Source organism: Uloborus diversus, chromosome 1 (genome assembly GCF_026930045.1).
Source record: "Uloborus diversus isolate 005 chromosome 1, Udiv.v.3.1, whole genome shotgun sequence".
In the NCBI taxonomy this organism is placed as follows: Eukaryota; Metazoa; Arthropoda; class Arachnida; order Araneae; family Uloboridae; genus Uloborus; species Uloborus diversus.
The window spans coordinates 48,807,653-48,825,447 of record NC_072731.1 but is presented as its reverse complement, the minus strand read 5'-3'; the positions used below and the strand labels follow the sequence as shown (position 1 = coordinate 48,825,447).

At 32.0% G+C, this 17,795-nt stretch overlaps 1 protein-coding gene across 1 annotated transcript in view; it reads left to right on the top strand.

The window, feature by feature from the left end:
- LOC129229533 (sodium channel protein para-like) overlaps nt 1-12,216 on the top strand; it is a 180,100-nt gene extending 167,884 nt beyond the window's left edge. Inside the window, 6 exon segments of the mRNA XM_054863858.1 lie at nt 261-524; nt 2,188-2,241; nt 3,343-3,480; nt 5,388-5,495; nt 8,732-9,002; nt 10,842-12,216. Of these exon segments, the coding sequence (XP_054719833.1) occupies nt 261-524; nt 2,188-2,241; nt 3,343-3,480; nt 5,388-5,495; nt 8,732-9,002; nt 10,842-11,911 (1,905 nt within the window). The 3' untranslated portion in view covers nt 11,912-12,216.
- The last annotated feature ends 5,579 nt before the right edge of the window (nt 12,217-17,795 follow it).

The window sequence follows — 17,795 nt, the reverse complement described above, 5'->3', positions numbered from 1 at the left end:
TTTGTTCGTTGTAATGGAATTCAAGCAATGGAGCAGAAATTAATTGAGACTGAAAACCTATTTCGTTGAAATGAATATTTCGTTGTACTGGTATTCGTTGTAATAAGATTTCACTGTATATAAAGACTATTTTTCATGCTTCAATTTTTATAAGTTTTCCGGGGAAAACTTGATTTCTTTTCTGATAATGTGTTTGCACATTTCACTATATATTTTTTTGAATTTCTACTCTGAAATTAATTACTTTTATGTACCAACAGGTGGTAGTAAATGCCTTGGTCCAAGCCATCCCAGCCATTTTCAACGTTCTCCTCGTGTGCCTCATTTTTTGGTTAATATTTGCAATCATGGGTGTTCAATTTATGTCTGGGAAATTTTTTTACTGTCGAGATGATGATAAAGTGCGGGTAAATGTATCAGTGGCTGCCAACAAATCAATGTGTTTGGAGAAGAATCTTACGTGGGCCAATCCTAAAGTGAATTTTGATAATGTGTTGAACTCTTATCTAGCACTCTTCCAAGTGGTAAAACTCCATTTTTATTTCTTTATATTTATTTATAGTTCAGAAATTAATCTTGAGAAATATTCTGTTACTCAGTGCTGTAGTTGAAGAAAAAAATGCTTGGGGTAACAAAACCCACCTTGAGGTTTGGGGGGACTCACCAAGACAGAAGGGGATTGAAACCAATGTGCGTTATTTTTACACTAAAAATCCAAGTATTTCGAGGAATGGCATTCCTCTGCTTCCCCCCCCCCCCAAACTACAGCCCTGCTTTTACTGAACAATTCAAATATTCTTTTTTGTTGAAAAAACCATGTCTTGTATTCCTGATACTATGCTTGATGCTTTGTCTCTTATTTACAAATTTAACTTGTAGCACTACTCAGCAGTGATTTTAGTAACTTGAGACATTTGCCATCCAAAATAAAAGACAAAAAAATTTTTAAAAATGTAATCACAAATATAATGAACTTAATCATGAGACACGAATGTTGATGCTTTAAAAAAGAGGAAATATAAAAAGTTCAAAATTAAATTAAACTGATTCTTTACTAATTTGAAACAGTTGGTTTACCAACAACTAATAAAGTACAGGTTATGCTGAATGATTTTAAAACTTTAAACTAATTTCCAAAAAGGGAACAAGTGATTATAAAAAATACAATTTGCAAAAATATGACATGAGTAAAATTAATTTTTTCCCACAATAAAGGTGTTGTGATGACAAATATTTTTGATGTTGGTTACAATTATGTAAACACATCTGTGATCTAAGTTTAGGTTTGAGCATAATGAATGAGACAACACTCTGAAAAATATATAAATATAAATTTATTGTTTTCTTCCAAGTAATTTTAGAGGATCTTTTAGTTATATTGGCACTGCTTAACTCATGTGTCAATTAAATAACCTAAATTTTGCTTTGATTTAATCAAATCTAAATCAATAATGTGAATAAAATAAAAATTGCCTTACCTCATTTATATGAGGTTTCACAACTTGGAAAATAACTGTAGCTACCGTTTTTTAAAATCATCTTCTTTCTCTCTGTCTGTCTCTCAATTTTCCCCTTTTCACAACCATAATAGCTGAAACTTTTGAACAAAACTTCAGCCATCATCGTTTTACACCTTAAAACTTTACTTGAATATAACATGGTACACATCGCTTTGATTTACATTACTTCAAGGTTTCATGCAACAATTTTGATGTAACATAAAAAACGATTTTGATACAATATGGTATATATTGTGATGATTTATATTATACAAATGCATAAAAATAAACATCATAATAATTTAAATAAATAAATAAAGTCTTGTATAACGCTGTTTCAATATAACACACTACGAATTAACTGTGTTATATAAGGGACACCTATATTTAGGATGTTTCTCAAAATATTTGGGATCAAGGGAACAATTGTAGACCTTTTCTTAAAAGTGCCATAAAGGAAAAAAAAATAATTATTAAAAAATCTAGGGAAAGTTTGTAACATTAAGAAATGACTGTAAAAATATGTGTTTTTAGCTCTGAGAAATTTATCCTATTCTTTTAAAAATCAATTGAGAATAATTTTTCACAGGTGCCCCCCTTTCTTTTATGTATTTTCACATGAGTTAGTCAAAATATGTTTATTTGCCTTGATTTAATTTCTTATATTATTTTTTTAATTTAATTCCAGGCTACGTTTAAAGGATGGATTGATATAATGAATTCAGCCATTGATTCTACAGGCGTAAGTTATTTTTGCACAAACAATTTTTGATATGGTTTTAAAATTTTTATAATATTTTATCAAAGTACATTATAAGGTATTTGATGTTTAGCATAATATCCCCTGTTAACTATCATAAAAGTATCAATTCTCTGATGCTTATGTTGCATACAGCTTTTGCTTTACATTATGGGAAATTTTCTTTGTGTCAATTGATTTCACCCTCAAACAAGACACTCTTGACATGTTCTGCTCATTGCCTGACTAACTAAAAGTGAGGCCCTAGGCCTACAATAATTTGGAGCCCTCTCCCCTCTGAAGACTCTATAGCGGAATGCAGTATACAGGTTTGGGCCCCATCGGTATCCATTTGTACTTTTATGACATGCTGAAACGGGACCTGCAATTTTTGGAACAGAAAACATATCTTACCACTCAGCAACTGGGAAATATCTTACAAAATCAACTATAATTGCTTTGTACATTTAAACCTGACAATTTTTTTCATTCATTTTTCATCGGCAAGTTTTCATACTTTTAGATAATTTTAGTTAATTTTCCTTCTAAGAATGTTACTGATCTGATGAAGCATGTTGAATGTACGTGAGTATGTCATGCAGAGAGATCACCTGCAACTTAATTTAACTGAACGAAGTCATTCAAATGAACGAGTTGAATGAACGGGTCAAAAAATTAACGATTCTCTGATGAATGGATCATTAAAAGGAACGAAATCGCCCACCTCCATTCTGCATCAGATTTTTTGGAAGGTTGAAATGAAAAAAAAAGTGCTCCAAACAGTGGAAAAAGTTTTTTAGCTCGTTTTTTTTTCTTTTTTTTCTAGAAATTTATAGAAAGAAGTTTTTACTGTCGATTCAGCTGAAAGCATATTTTAAGCCCTATTTTTTTCGAAAAAAATTTAAAACTGTTCATTTACCGGAGGGGGGGGGGGAGGATCCACTCACTGGTTGGTCTACTGTATAATAGTTCTTTATGGTTTCAATATTTAGTTAATTTATATGGGGCAAATCTAATAACTCATAATTATCTAATTAAGAAAAATTTCATGATATTATTAATGCCTTATACATTTTCTAAATTTTATTTTTTTACAATTTTCAGATCGACCAACAGCCTGAAAGTGAAGTGAACATTTATATGTATCTATACTTTGTTCTGTTCATCATTTTTGGCTCATTTTTTACTCTTAATCTGTTTATTGGAGTGATCATAGATAACTTTAACGAACAAAAAAGGAAGATAAGTATTTTTTTCAACTATAATTTCTTGTTGTTACTGTGTAATAATTCAAATAAGATATTAGTTTTTGATTCCCCAAGTATTTACAGCAAAGTAAGCAATAGTCAACAGGTTCCTAAGCATGAGATATTTTAAATACTTCTTTGCCTTGATTGATAAGAATATTTGGAGATGATAGTAATTTGTCATATCAATGGGGGATTAGTACAATGGACCTCTGGTCACAGTGCTTGGCTTTCACTCTTTCATTTCATATATTGATGGTTTTACATACATTTTACTGTGGAAGACAGAAGTTGGAGAACGCCGACTTTTTTTTTTCACCAGTGAGTCACTAGAAATATTGGATCTTTCACTGATATTGAGTCTGTGAAAGCTGATATTTATTGAAGAATGTCGACATTTACCAGTTTTTCGAGTTTCACAGTAACCAGCAAAATTTAAGCAACAAATGTCTTTTTCAACATAAAATTGTTGAAAAAGGTTTTTTGCAACCGGCGCATTGCAAAGGCACTGAATAGAAAGCTGATAAATATACAAAAATGTCAGTACTATGACATCAGAATCACTGCATGCAAATGAAGTGAAATGAGCAAGCCGCTCAATTATCAGAGATAATTACTGCTATAAAATTATCCTCCCACTTATACTACCACTGACAGTTTTTTTTTTTTTTTTTGGATGACAATGCATATCTATGTGCTATGTAACCTTTTATTAATAGTATTGGGGTCATAAAATTATTTTGTTTTTTCTTACAACCAAATAACCAACTGGCAAATGTATTCTGTAAAAAATGTCATTGTAAAACAAATCTTTCATCCAAAATTGCTCTTTTCCTCTTGAAACATTTTCCTATTTTCTTCTGGATTTGGGAGGAGAGGGGGCTTTTTTCTTTGTAAAGTGACTTTATTTCTCTCATATCTATTGGGACTTCTGGGTTGTCAGACAAAGAAGGACCTGAAAAAAAAGGAGTTTTTACATCCCTGACATGCAACTCATTACCCCCCCCCCTTTTTTTTGGTAGCAGTCTTTGAAGTAAGAGGTATAGAATACTATTATAGAAGATTTATGCCTGTTCTTGCATTATAATCAAGGCCGTATACAAGGAGGAGGGGTTTTAGGGTTCAATCCCCTTCCCCCTGAAAGGTTCAGTTTGACATTTAAATGTTCGTTTATATTTAAAAATTTAAAAATCCTTCCACAAAGTTCCTCATGAAAGTTTTTAAACTTTCCCCAAAATTATTTTCTGGTTATGGCCCTAATTCTAATACTTTATATTTTGCTTCTTTATCAATTCTGGTTTTAAATATTAAAAAAAAGAAATAAATAAAGTATGATCTGGAATTTGAAAAAATACTTCTCTGCTTTTAACCAGGGGATCATGGCACAGTTTGCACCGCACCATTGAAATTTTTACATTGCTTGTTTTGCTAGGCCTTAGTCTCTTTTTCTGGGGGGGGGGGGTCATTCTTTGGGAAGGGGTGCACCATCTTTCCAAAGGGATGAGCACCCTTGTTTTAACACAAAACAAAATATTAAAAATTAAAATGTAGCCTATGTTACTTGGACCATAATAACAAATTGATTGACATCTTTTTCCTCAAAACCGGATGAATAGTTTTGGGTTCTAGGATGGAACATACAAAAATACAAGCATACATAGATGGCTAAAATCATAACCCTCCCTTTTGGCTTTACCCTAGTCGGGTAAAAAAACACATGCCAACTCATGCCTATTTTGGATGCTTCCCTAGTTTACAACCACTTTTCAAAATTATGAATCGTTGGTCAGAAGATTGCTCACTGTTGATTGCTTTAAAGATATTTTTATAGTATAATACTTATTATGTTATGTTTCATGTGTATAATTTTCAAAAAGCTAACTTGATAATTCCTCCATGCACGCAGGGGGCTCTCTTGAGATGTTCATGACAGAAGATCAAAAAAAATATTACAATGCCATGAAGAAAATGGGTTCTAAAAAGCCTGCTAAAGCAATACCCCGACCCCAAGTAAGTGAAAAATATTCCATATAAGGTTAGATATGATTGTTTTAGATATGAGCCATTTTATTTTTATAGCTAAAGATGGATATGCATTTATGCTGAAAGAGACCATAATCTGTCAAAGTAACTGGTTATAGTACCACAAATGTAGAAAAGACGGGGCCCAGCTTGGCTGGTACTTGCCAATTAATCAAAAGATCAAAAACAGTGACGTTCCCATAAATTTTTCTGAGGGTATACTCCCAGTGATCTATTATGCACAATATGTGTATGCGAGCATGTACATAATATACATGAAATACACCTCCAGCTCAGTCATTTCCAGCCAAGGACTGCAGTTTCAAGCTTATTAGCACTGCAAAGATTGAAGGCAAGGTGTATTTCGTGTATTTCTGCTTTAGCCTTGCCTAATGGGCGGTAATTTACTGAATATACCATACCTTGCCTTCAATATTCGAGTTGAACTGAATCATTGCTTCAGTCACTCATCTGGTCTGTGCTAATTCTATATTAGCTACCAGTTTGTTTGGCACTCTTGACTTCCTTAAGAAGTTTTCCATCTCCAGCTCAGTCACTTTCCTATGCCGGGCTGATGAGTGCTAATAAGCACGAAACTGTAGTCCTCGGCTCTAAATGACTGAACTGGCGGTGTATTTCATGTGTTTCTGGTTTAGCTCTGGCTAATGGGCAGTAATTTACTGAATGTACATAATATGTCTAAAAACTGCTTGAGAGTATACAGCGTATATGGAGTCAAATACCATTTTAAAATGACTCACCCAGTCGTAAGTAACATTAGCTTCTGATAAGTCATTCATTACAGATGCCTACAACTCTTTTAGAGTCAGATATTTTTAATGCTCCTATAAATTTATTTTATGCATTGAAAATTGAAAAAACACCACAAAAATTTGGTCAAACATATTTTTATGCTCTGTATTTGATCTTACTACTTGCTATGCTGCACTGATTAAACTCTTTATTCCTGACTAGTTGATGCATTCAGATCATCAACTGTCACAACTAATGATTATTCCCTCTAAATTATGACCTGCTTGCTCATTTCTATGGCTTAAATAAAGCACCTGACAAATTTTGACATGAAACAACATCCCCCATTTAACTCCTCACTTAGAAATCTGATGTAACTCCTCTTGAAGATTTTTCACTTTTTCTTTAATGTCAACAACTCGCAGAATTTTTTCGTCATCTGAAAAATGTTGATGCTCCCAGAAAACCTCCCTCCAATATCTTTACTAAAAAATAAGTCACAACAATAGCCCTGAATTCGAACCTTATGTAACATCACTTGAAATAACAGCCCAATGAAATGATACCCTTAACAGCTACTCTTTATTTCCTTCCTGTAAGACAATTTCGAATACAAATTAAAGTTTTCCTTCCCATTTCAATATGGTATAGTTTTCTTGGAAGAGCAACTTGGGGTACTTTATCAAAACCTCTTTAAAAGTGAAGGTAAACGTTTATACAATTTTTGTTATCTAAAGCCATGGTGTAGTCTTATCCTAGAAAATACAATGAATTATTTGCACTGAGTCTCTCTACCTTTCCTAAAATTATACTGAAAATTAGTCAACAGATCCATTAATTTTCGAGAAATTCATAATCTTGATCTCAGTTTCGAAAAATTTCAAACCACTGCAGTCAGACTCACCGGTTGGTAAATACAAATACAAATGTGACGACCAGCAACAGGCTCTGGGCCCAGCTAAGCTGGTCCTGGTCAGTTTATAAGTCCCCAATGAAGATCAATGGCCCTCTTAAAATTATCCGCTCCTTTGCTTGTTAACACCTCTTCCGGTAAACTGTTCCTAGTGCCCACAACCCTTTTAAAGAAGTAATTTTTACTAATTTCCAGGTTAGCCAGAGATTTGAATAGCTTAAAACAATGACCCCTCGTCCTGCTTTCTGTGCAAAAAATTCCCCATTAAAATCTTTCATTTTGATAAATTTAAACAACTGAATAATACATAAAATACACCACCAGCTCAGTCATTCCAGCTGAGGACTGCAGTTTGTGCTTATCAGCACTCATCAGACCAACATAGGAAGTAACTGAGCTGGAGATGGAAAACCTCTTAAGGAAGCCAAGAGAGCCAAACAAACTGGTAGCTAATATAGAATTAGCACTGACCAGATGAGTGACCAAAACAATGGTTCGTTTCAACTCGAAGACTGAAGGCAAGGCATGGTATTTTCAGTAAGTTACCGCCTAGTAGCCAGGGCTGAAGTCAGAGGAAACTGAATAATGTTCCCTCTGACTCTCCTTTGCTCCAGGCTTTACATATTAAGCCTGTTGAGTCTGTTATCATAGTCTAAGTCTGAAAGTCCTCTTACTAGTCTAGTAACCCTTCTTTGAACTCTTCTTAAGACAGAAATATCTTTCCTGAGAGAAGGAGAGCAAAACTGAACAGCATACTACAAATGAGGTCTTACTAAACTCCTATATAAAGGCAGAAGAACCTTCTTAGATTTGTTTGAAATAAATCTATTGATAACCTGCCATACCTTTAGATCCTCTCTTGAAGAACAGCTTTCTGTCCTCTGTCACCATCCCTGAGCTATACTGCTGTGATAAGCACAAAAGTCGTATCTGCACTTTTTATCAAAATTGTTACAGTCGCTCAATTACAGTGGTTCTTCGTCACCTAAATACAATGTTTTATGTTGATATTACATTGGGAAATATTTTTAAAAATTTCTGAGAAAGTGTCATCTGAATCAAATACACGTAGGAGCAAAACTTTAAACAGCAATTTCTCTTTTTGAATCTGGCTGCAAATGCAACTTCTGTGCTTAGCACAGCAGTACAAAAAGCATTGACATTTTTAAGGTTGCATCCACTAACTGCAGTACTGAAATTTTTAGCTAAAAATTATCTGTCCCTGGTACTTTTGTTGCTGTAATTCTTTTCAAATAAAATAAAACATCCTCCCTAGACAGCACAAAATCCTCAAGTTGTATATCAAATTCGAAGTTGATACTCACAACTTCAAATTTGATATTTTTGTTGATGTCACATGTTTTCCTCATGTGATCTGTTGATATACGTTTTCTGCAAAAACACTGAAAAGTAGTTGGTAAGAACATTATCCTATTACATCATGGATTGCTAAATTACTAGAGTTTGAACCTATTCAGTCGTATTTGAAATCATTTAGAGAAATATTTTGCACATATTTTTATTCATATGAAACTAATATTCCTATTTTTTCTTATAGATTAAATTGCAAGCTGTAGTGTTTGATTTGACCACCAATAAAAAGTTTGATATGGCTATCATGATATTTATTTGCCTCAATATGACTGTGATGGCCATGGACCACTACAAACCGACTGATCTCTTTGATACTATCCTGGAGCGCCTCAATATTTTTTTCATTGCCATTTTCACTGCCGAATGTGTGCTTAAAATTTTTGCTCTGCGCATGTATTATTTCAAGGAACCTTGGAATGTTTTTGATTTTGTAGTTGTTACTTTATCTATATTAGGTAAGTTTTCTTTTCTTGTTTTTCTAAAAATTCACATTAATTTAAAACAAGCATTTAATGATTTTGGTTGTGTAGATTACAGTTAAATTCAGCTCTAAGCATTTCATGAATACGTTCTGCTCTATCTTGCTGAAAAGTTGTAAATCCATAAAATAAAACCACTGTAAGTAAATACAGCTCCATCTACAAGAAATTAATTTGAAACAATTATGTTTTTAGATCTTCCGCCGAAATAACAATTAATATCTTCATGTCAGATATCTGGTAATAGTTTTTTTAGAAGGAGGGAGGGGATCCTTAATATAAGAATACCATTTTTTCACATTACCCTTTTTTTCCCCTGAAATAAGGCCCTTTGGGAGACTTGGGAAGGTTGAACCATTTTTGACCAAAATCATTCTCTGTGACAGTATTTAGACACCCAAATAATTTGATAATATACTTTAAGTGATCCTCAGTTATCTAGCTAAAAATAGTTGAGCTTATATTGTATCAATATAAATATTACAAAAGTTTTAAATAGCAATAAATTTTTCAAAGTTAATTAAAAATTCACAAAAGTACATACCACAAAAAAAAAAAAAAAAAAAAAAAAAAAAAAAAAAAAATGGATAGCCTGTTGCTTAAAATTTTAATTCTCTAAAATTTTCTACTGATGTAAATTTGTAATCTTGTAATTCTGATACTTTTTACAAAGATAATTTTTGTTAAACTTTTTATTTGTATGAAAGTTTGAAATTTTGTTGTTTACTGATTTTTTGATAAATATTTAATGCTAACTACTTACCTTTTTTACCTAAAGATGATTACTAATTTATGTGCTGTGTCTTTACTGAAACAGTTTTGTCTTGTAGAACCATTTTTACATTATTGTGGAGTGTTTAGCTGTGATAAGCAAAAAAAAAAGTTTTTTTCTCTTTATCAAGTTTGTTAGTTGTAAAACAGTAATTGCTCTTTACAATTTACCTTCTTTTTACTTAGCTAATTTCATCACTTCTGATAATTATCGTAAAACTTGTTAAAATTTTGTATAAACGGGTATTGTGATGGAAAATGTTGATTCTTATAAAAAAATTGCAAAAAATACTGTCTAGCTTGTTGCAGTATGTTTTCAGTATTTGCTTGCAATTCTGCCTTAGTTCTGGCAGTGGGGAGGGGGAAAGGGTAACTTGTAGTGTTATAAAATTTTTTGCTTGAAATGTAATCACTGTGACTATAAATACTCTTGTTCATTAGTTATCTAAATAAAACCTATCTATGGTTCACATTGATTTTTCCACCTTCTACTAGGATGCCATGCCTCTCTTTTTAGATGCTGCTTTTTTGTTCATGAACTGAACAGAATAAACTGATTTAAAATGTTTCTTTATTCAGTATTTGAAATTGCTTAGTGTTCATTGTTATAATTTATTGACATATCTGATAACCAAAATTATTTTTTAAGTGTAAACAGAGATCAACAAAAAATAATTGGAAGAAGATGAAAAATTTTCTTATCTGCTCAAATTCTCATCATTTTCACTAATTGAATCGGTCTCTAGAAGAAGGGCATGTGTTCTTCATTAATATTTTGTCCTTCCTGTCCTGTCCTAGAAGAAGAGCATATGTTATAAATTAAAAATAAAGCTTTTAATTTGTGACATATGCTCTTCTCTAGGGACCCATTTAATTACTGAGCACTTTTTTTAGCTTCAGAGAAGTGTTTCACTAGTCAACCTCATTCAGTATTAACTGAAAAAATTATGTTTTGTACTCACATTTTAATACAAACTTAAAATTTTTTTGTAAATAAAATAGCATTTTGAAGGAAATGTGATTAATTCTTTTTTTCTTTTTTAGGTATTGTTCTTAAAGATTTGATTGCAAAATATTTCGTTTCCCCAACCCTTCTTCGAGTAGTGAGGGTAGTGAAAGTGGGACGAGTCCTACGATTAGTCAAGGGTGCCAGAGGAATCAGAACTTTGCTTTTTGCCCTTGCTATGTCTCTTCCTGCCCTGTTCAATATTTGCCTTTTACTATTTCTCGTCATGTTCATCTATGCTATATTTGGCATGTCATTCTTCATGCACGTGAAGCATCAAGTTGGTGTTGATGAGAATTTCAACTTTGAGACTTTTGGTCAGTCGATGATCTTGCTGTTCCAGATGTCAACATCTGCAGGTTGGAGTGATGTGTTGGCCGCCATCATGGAGGAAGACGAATGTGATCCTTATGGAAAACCCGGTGACGAATTCAATGAGCCCGTGGAGCCCAACTGCGGGAGCAGGAACATTGCAGTAGCTTATTTAGTATCATACCTCATTATTAGCTTTTTAATCATTATAAACATGTACATTGCTGTTATATTAGAGAATTATAGTCAGGCCACTGAAGATGTTCAGGAAGGCTTGACGGACGATGATTACGATATGTACTATGAGATATGGCAGAACTTCGATCCAGACGGAACGCAGTTCATTCGGTACTCGGCTCTAAGCACGTTCCTGGACACTTTAGAGGAACCTCTACAAATTCCGAAGCCGAATAAGTACAAAATTATTTTGATGGATATTCCTATCTGCGAAGGAGATCTGGTTTTCTGTGTAGATATCCTTGATGCTTTAACGAAAGACTTCTTTGCGAGGAAGGGGCATGTTATAGAGGAGACAGGAGACTTGGAAGCTGTTGTGCCCAAAGAGAGAGAGGGTTACAAGCCTATTAGCAGCACATTGTGGAGGCAGCGTGAGATATATTGTGCTCGAGTCATACAGCTCTCCTGGAGGAGGTATAAGGGACAGCTAGGGGACGGTCCAAGACAGCAACAGACTGCCATCGTAGTAGAGAGTGATGGACACATGACGAAGAATGGCCACAAAGTTGTGATCCATTCTCGGTCTCCTAGCGTAACCAGCCGATCGACTGACGTGTGATATTTGTAGAAACTGAAGTTGAATATTGGCATTATAAATATATAACAAAGTTTGCTCTGCTTTGAGAGTGCTTGTTGGTGACTGCTAAGTATATCTGCTTCAAGCCTATATTTTTATATCCTTTGTGCAGAGGTTGTGTAGCAGTGCACGCGGTTTATGTGCTAATCTTCAGAGACTTGGGCTTTAAGTTTCAGATAAATTATTTTACATTAAGGTATATTTTCACAGAGTATAAATATCCTTTAAAAGAAAAACTACAGCACATTTAAGATAGTTGTGAACCGCATGAGAATGAAAGTTTGAAATACCTCTGTTAACAATCACTGCTTGAAAGTACTTGCCATTATGTTTGTTTGAATAAAAAATATCTGTGTTAATTTGAAACTGTAAAAATTTGGAAAAAAGCAATTTATCATTTGTTAGATTTTTATGAATGATTGTTTATAAATGTTTGTAAAAATTTGGAAAATGTCAGCAAATATTCACGGTGTTCTTATGCCAAAGAGTAAATGCTGACCTCTGCTGCCACTAGAAGCGTGTTTGAAAAGCTTTATAACGGGCTTGAACGAGTGGCTAAACGTTTGTTATATTTCCTTGTTGGCAGTACAAGGTGACAATGCTCCTGAGGGTTAAGTCACAGATAGGATATCGAATAAATACAGTTAGATAATTTATTGCTTAGAAACTTTTATGTAATACAAAACTGACCAAAAAAAATTTGTATAAAGGGCTTTAAAATAATTCATTAAAGTAAAATTTACTGGCATAGTGATCTTTTCCTCTATGCACTATTTTTTCCTATTTCGCAAAAAAATAGTTAAAGAATAACCGAAAATAAATTTTAAAGAATGTTGGTTTTAACTATTTTAAGCTAATGTAAACCGTTTTGTCTGAGGCTACCAACAACTCAGTTTGAATAAACAATTTATATTATTTTTACAGAGCATTGCTATTTGCAACTAAAATACTTGCAATTGTACTGAAATGTAAATAAATGTGAAAATTTAAGAGTTTAAATTTATAAGAAATACTATGAAACAATTATAATTCAAATTTATTTATGTGAAATTTTTACTCTTATATAGCAAGTAATTGCTGGTGTATTACGGTTTGAATATGCTTTTTTCCATCAATGGCATTGCACACATAACAACTAATTTATCACTCACAATTGCATAATTAAAGTATAGTCCTTAGTGACTGCAGCATAATCACATAGAGCTTTTATTAGCAAAAAAATAACATGTGCTAGAAAATCTGAAAGTTTTGCAGTCAACTTTTCTTTCCTGTTTTGTATACCTAAAATGTACATTACTCAATATAATTTGAAATTAATGCACATTCCAAATCAAACATTTTTAATGCAAAACATATCAAAGGGAATATTAAATCCATAAGCCCGAATTTTTACCTTTGATATACAAAATTTAGGATACAATTATTGCACTTTGCTATGTCAAAAAAGTAATAGTTTCAAAAATTGTACAGATGCATTAGTTAAAATTTACCAAACATATTTATACAGTTTTACAGGAAAAAATAGTGATAGGCTTAATAAAATATCATGAAATATATTTTATTATTCTTATCTCTATCATAAATTCATAAAATCACAACTTTTTTGTGATTCTAATTTCTTCCATTTTTTTATAAAACGAAAATTATTTTTCATACCATCAGTAGCATAGGCGCCTACAGGGGGGGGGGGGGTAAAAAGAATTGAAGTCTCTGTCTGGAAGTCCTACAATGTTAATCAAAGCAAAAAGTGCTCGTAAAAGGGGGGGGAGAAGCATAATTTTTGAAAATTAATCATGATTTAAAGTTTGGTTTTAAAAATATGTGTTTCAAGAAGGAGCCATCAAATGTCAGTCATTTTAAAAATTCTTGACCCCTGTAGGAAAACACCTCCGGCCAGTGATGCTCCCATCAATTTTTCTGAGGGTATACTCCCAGTAATCCATTATGCACAGTATGTGTATGCGATCATATGCATAATATGTCTAAAAAAGTTTGAGTATATTCGACATATATGGCGTATGGGAACACCCCTGCTCCTGGCGCCCACGATCGGCAGCTAGTTTATAACTTGAAATCCAAAAATCCTTTAACCCTATTTTGTATATCTGCGAAGAGTTGACTGCAATCCTTTTTTAGATTCTTTGAAAATATAATCCATGTAATATAGCCTATTATTTTGTGTGCAAGTGCATAATTAAATCGGCTTTTTGTACAATTCATCAGTTTGCCCACTCATGAATTCGGTAATCTCTTAGGATACCAGAAGTTTTTTATTTTAATCTGTAACATAGTGGCTTGGTGCAACTCCAGGGCTTGGAACTGCAACGAAAGGTTGTTATACACTGCAGCGAAGTCACTTTACCCAAAATAGGAGACACACTGCAAGACTCCTACAAAGGATTTCAGTTGGGATGTGCCTTTCTCAGTTATTACTGTTAGTTTGTCTCAGAGAAGTTTCTCAGTTCTGTCATCCAGCTTCTTTCTTCACATTTTATATAAGCTAGAGTTTTCTGTATTTCTTAAAGAAACTTGCTGTTGAAACTTTGTTTTGAGACAACCATACTCATAAGATGAAGACGTTACCTAAAATTTCCCAATTTGCTTGCAGTATTTTAAAAGTGCTGTAGTTAGGTTGGTAGTTTTGTATTTGCATTTTATACCACACAAATTAAATAGTGCTTTTAATAATGACAAAAAAACACTATAGGACCAAAAATATCCAGTTAACATTCTTTATTTTTTATATACTTCACTCAGGGCTGTTATGTAATTTGGGGGGGAAAAATTCCAAATGATTTTTTTCACGATTATTTCAAAAGAGGAATGTTTTCAGTATTTGGCATAGTGCTCAATGCTACTATTAATTATACCTGTTGCCATTGATTACTGAAAAAGTTGTCACTTTTTTTTCCATCTTGTAATGTGTCTAGATAGTTATAATTTTAATAACTTGAAATGTATCTAGAGCTTTTTGCACCATTTTGTATGTTTGTTAACTAAATATCGTCTATGGAGCAATAAACATTTAAACTTTCTCATCCAATATAGTTTTTCATTATGAACTGTAATGCCAAACCACAGGTAAATTAATCCAAGCATGAAAAATGTATGTAATAAATTAAAAAAAGGGGAAGTTTAATTTCATTCAAAATGAAAATATGAAATATTTCAGCATTTTGCTTTAAAAATGCTAGATTTTCCATTTTATACATTTTGAGCCATATTTTGTAATGAAGTCAATGCATTTTGACATCACCACTCACATATCAGTTAAACCTTATTTGGTATATATTCAACCTATATAAACAAGGAGAGGGAGGATCTATTTCTACTTGATTTGTATAACAGCCCTATTTTTGAGTTTCAAAATTTAAAGCCGTGATTTTTATACTAACAGAATGACCAGAATTAGATAACAGAAGAGATTAAAACTCAACGACTACTTTCATTAATATTGACTGATGCACCTCAAGATGTACATTTTCATACCAAGGTGGAATTGGAAGCCTAGAACATTGAATAGTGAAATTGTAATTTAATCGCCATTTTTAATACAACAAACTATTTTTCTTTTTTTTTTTTGCTAAAATTCATTGTATTCAAAATTTGTAATAATAAACTATTAACTATGCAGTTGCATCATAGTGAAATTTATTAAACTTACATTTTAAAAATTTCAAATGTTAAAACCAATAACTAAGTAAAAAAGAGCCCTTAATTGCTAGTACTATATTTTAAATTCTAAAATGTACATCATTTATCAATTCTTTAAACTGTTATTCCTTTACCCCACATAATGCTTAAAATTATGATTTATTGGGCCATGCATTTTTAGTTTTTCTAAACATTTTTTCCTCTAAAAATATTTATGTTTTCCATCAAAAAGTCCACACTGATTTATTTATTTTGCTTCATAATACACTATAAAGCTTACCACAGAACTACATAGATAATAACATAATCTACTTTTAATCAAATTAGTTATAATGTGTTTTTATTAGAACTCTAAAATAATTCAAGCCCCTCTTTTCCTGAAAATAAAAGTTTCCATTTTTGAACTTTTTTTTTTTTTTTTTGCTAGAGAAATGTTTAAGAAATCCAAAAAATAATAACATTATAACAAAAATTCACTTATGAAACTATTTCCAAAAATGTGTGCAATTTATTTCTTGAGAATTAATAATTTTAATTAGTTTTATTATTATTATTATTATCATTTTTATTATATGACTTCATGAGCTTCTATATAGAATTTAAAATTAATTATTTTCAAATGAAAATATTTACTTATTTTAAATGCATTTTCATTTGGTGATTTTCTCTTCAAACTACCCTTGCACAAATTTATTTTTTAAATTTATTTTTAGCTAATTAAAATACTGTTTTCAAATGCATGAAATAGATTTTTCCCCCCTCACTGTAAATTGCACAATTTCATACAATCTATTTTTAACAGCAAATCCGCTCTAAAACTTTAGTTGAATATTTCAAGTATTACATAAACTGAAGTAACCTTTATTTTTTTAAAGCAATTATTGAAATTTTTCATCTTTCCACTACCATTAGAAAAAGAAAAAGCTTTGTTGCCAGACTTTTATCTGCCTTTCTGTAAAATGACTCAAAGATCCCATCCCTTGTTTCTCTTCAAACTATTATTATTAAAAGTAAAGAAATGAAAAAGTTTTATATTTTATTTTCTCATTTCCCTGAAAATAATTGCTTATCTAAATTATGTCTATTTTATTGTACAGACACCTATAATATCTTTAGCTTTCAAGTCAAATTTATTATTAGCAGTTCAGATGACACATTCAGTAAACTTAGAATGTAAATTGTGATTCATAAGTACAAAAATACATGCTGCAAGAAAAATCTTTTTTTTTTCCCTCAATTTCGTTATTGATTTTTTTTTTGAACTTTAAATGAACTTTTATTTGAACAGCTTAGCCTCAGTCCCATTTAGATTAGAAGTCTACTTCGCTTTAGATAAATCAAGTAACAAAGCATTTATTTTTAACCTTCAATCTTACTTTTTTTTCTACATATTTTGTATTATATACATGCATTTGAGATTTAACATCAAGGAAATTTAATCCTTGTGGGATTATATTGAAAACTGACGATCATTTTATGAGTATTTTTGCCTCAAAATTGTGCTGTTTACTCATGAGCTTTGTGTATGATTTTCTCTGAAAGAAAAAAAAATGTAAAATATTTCTGTGCTGCTTACTTTATAAGAGCTCAAAGTTGTGCAAATAATTTTTCATCAACTACTATATTACCACTATGCATGGCGGCCATTTTTGTCCACTCATTCTATGTACTACTTCAGAAAGATATATTGTGAATGAACGGGACAATACACTAATTATTAAGATTTCATGATTCAGTTCCTCCTGCCATTTTTCATTTAAACTTATAGTAACTTCTCAATGTGATCCGTTTGTTGCATGTAAAATTGCCGCAAGTTTTTCTGCCAGCTAGTCTGTAATTAGCAAAATAACTACTACTACTACTACGTTTTTGCCAGCCAATCGTTATCTCTCTCACTGCTGCCTGAATTGTTCAACCGTCTCTTCTTGTCCAATCGTGTTTATTGCTGCCATCGTCCTTCTAACAGCAGCTTTTGGCCGAATATTTTGCATTACCTAATGAAACAGCCATTTGAATTCAGCCATACTTAGATAAATAAGAGAGTATTTGTGTTTTTTAATGCACTAGATTGTCAGTTGTATCCATACACTGAGTCCATAAGCCTACCTTTCTTTTTATACTAATCTTTATGATGCCATTACTGTTTTGTAAAAATGTTTTTATTAACTATGTTTTATTACTTTGGCCATCAGATACTTTTGCCACCACATTG